Below are 2,300 nucleotides of genomic sequence, written 5' to 3' on the forward strand. Positions count from 1 at the left end.
TATGATAAGATTTGCAATACAAAGCTCACGATAATGATGATCTGACGATATGGCGATACAATGATTATCGATACATTGGTCATGAAATCATTCTATGATATTCTACAAACGACTAATAAACAGAAAGACAGGCTTCTGCTGTGGGGGCTAAGCCAAACACTCAGTCCTTGAAATGCAGTTACGCCCCTGACTCCCAGTTAAAAAAGATTTTCCTTCCAGCGCCGTCAAATGCTGGGAATCCCCACCACCCCCACACCTAAAAAAGAAAATCTGAATGCTTTTTGGAAAGGTTCAGGAGATGTTAAATATACTTTTTATTCACGAGTATAAATCTGAACAATAAATATTCCAGCACAAACTTTAGTTTTACGCCAAGTTGCTTTTTTAACCTGTTGCTCTCCATTACTGTGATGTTAATGCAAACTGCAGGAAGCTGTCTTCCTTTATTGGTGGTAAATTCGAAGCGGTGGCGGCAGAAAAGCAATCCTTAGCAGTTATGTGTCGCATGCCTCAGCGGGGAAAATGTCCTCATAAGCCGGCGGCAGTTCACTGGGGAGCGGGTAGGAGAAGGGGAAGCAGTGGTTGAGTTCCGGGTCTGCGGGTGAGTACCCCGGCAGCTCGATGGAGGGGTGCCCGCCGCGCTGGGCTTCTGCGCCGGTCTCGTCGAACACGTTCAACACGGCCAAATTGATATAAGAGACTGGCTGGAAGTCCGCCGAGGAACAGTCCCGCTCCTCGCTGAAGATGATGGGCCCGGAGCTGTGCCTCTGAACCTGTCTGCTCCTGGAGAACTGGGCCGCTTTGTACCTTTGGATGAGCACCAGGTTAATGAGCCCTAAGAGGCACTCGAGCGTGCTGAGCACCGTGGAGATGACTAAACTCCTCTGGTACTCCCTCAGCTCCTCGCAGGCGCGGGTCACCTGTCCCGAGTGGACGCAATAGTGCGTGTATTTCCTGTCCACCAGAGAAGCTGTGTCCCCGTCCACAACGGCCCCGGAGAAGGCGGTGAGCACCCCCAGCAAGAAGACCACAACCCCCAAGAGAACCAAATTCCTGCTTCGCGGCTTCCCCGTGCAACAGAGAAGCGCGACGCCCAGGACGACCTGTCCGGTCCCGAGGAGCAATCCGGAATAGAAAGCTCCGGCCGCGGCGCCCAAGTGGAAGTGTTCTTTGACGCTGGAGCCCAGCGAGACGCATCTTAACCCGAGCACGAGTTCGCTGAGCGCGCATGCGAAGAGGAGGCTGCTGGACAGGACGACGCACAGCCCTTTGCCACTCAACTTCATTATATTCCACCTCTGCTGCTGCCGCTCTCGATCCCTCGCCACTGGCAGCCGGCTTCATCCTCCGTCTGGTCCGGGAGCGCCCCGGTCGCCAGCGGTCATCGTCGGCGGGATCTTCTCCTCGGCCGCTTCGGAGGAGGAGGCGGCGGTGCTCCGCGCCGCTGTGGCGTCTCTCTGCATTCCCGCCGCTTTACGGGAACGGTTGAAATAATTCATGCCAGGAAGGCATGCCCCGCTTTGCACTTACCACCTCGTCGATAATCCATTGGCGCGCATTGATCACATTTATCCCCGCAAAGTTTAGATGTCTTTCTTCCCTCAGAGCAGTCGTCTGGCTGCCTGAGTGTGCGCGTGTGTACCAATGGTGCAAACCTGTTAAGTCTGGTTCGTGTGGCGTGAAGTCGCAGGCAAAGGTGGGCGTCCAAAAATGACCCACGCGTTTTATTTAGTAAGCTGTACTCGTTTGAATTGTTTCATATTACATGGTGTCATCACATCTCAGGGCATCAAGAAGGGGTTTTCAGCCAAAACAAACACATAAAAAGTGTTTGCACCCCCCCCCCCCCCCCCCCAATTTATCCCACACAAAACGTTTCAGTTCATTAAAACAATTTTAAGTCACTGTCTGCCATTGACGATGATGGACGTCAAATCTATTTCGTGCATTTGATTCGCGATTCGCATAAGGATGAAGAAAAAAGCCTAAATTTGATGTCTATTATCATAAATAACGATGAAAGAATTAATGTCACAAAGACCCTAAGAAAAACCCTAAGAAATATAAAATGCTGTTTCAAAATGACTTATTTACCGAGTGAAAAAAGCCATGTCACTCCATGGGACATCTGCCCCCCGACCCCCATACTAAATCACAAAATAACTTAGTAATCACAGTTTTTTTAAAAGCTACACTGCTGGCCAAAAGCATTGGTACCCTGCAATTCTGTCAGAAAATGCTCTTTTTTTTCCAGAAAATGATTGCAATTACAAATGCTTTGGTAGTAGTATCTTCATTTA

The 2,300-nt window shown here is 50.0% G+C and overlaps 1 protein-coding gene across 1 annotated transcript; it reads right to left on the bottom strand.

Moving 5' to 3' along the window:
* Window positions 1-413: 413 nt before the first annotated feature.
* Window positions 414-1,667, bottom strand: LOC130924522 (transmembrane protein 271-like). Its single transcript, XM_057851155.1, has one exon. It carries the CDS (start codon window positions 1,284-1,286, stop codon window positions 495-497), a length of 792 nt encoding a protein of 263 aa, XP_057707138.1. The 5' UTR covers window positions 1,287-1,667; the 3' UTR covers window positions 414-494.
* Between the last annotated feature and the right edge of the window lie 633 nt (window positions 1,668-2,300).

The sequence above is a fragment of the Corythoichthys intestinalis genome, chromosome 11, assembly GCF_030265065.1.
Source record: "Corythoichthys intestinalis isolate RoL2023-P3 chromosome 11, ASM3026506v1, whole genome shotgun sequence".
NCBI classification, from domain to species: Eukaryota; Metazoa; Chordata; class Actinopteri; order Syngnathiformes; family Syngnathidae; genus Corythoichthys; species Corythoichthys intestinalis.

Coding starts and splice junctions, on each gene's coding strand:
- LOC130924522 (XM_057851155.1), bottom strand. CDS start 1,286: ATGAAGTTGAGTGGCAAAGGGCTGTGCGTCGTCCTGTCCAGCAGCCTC.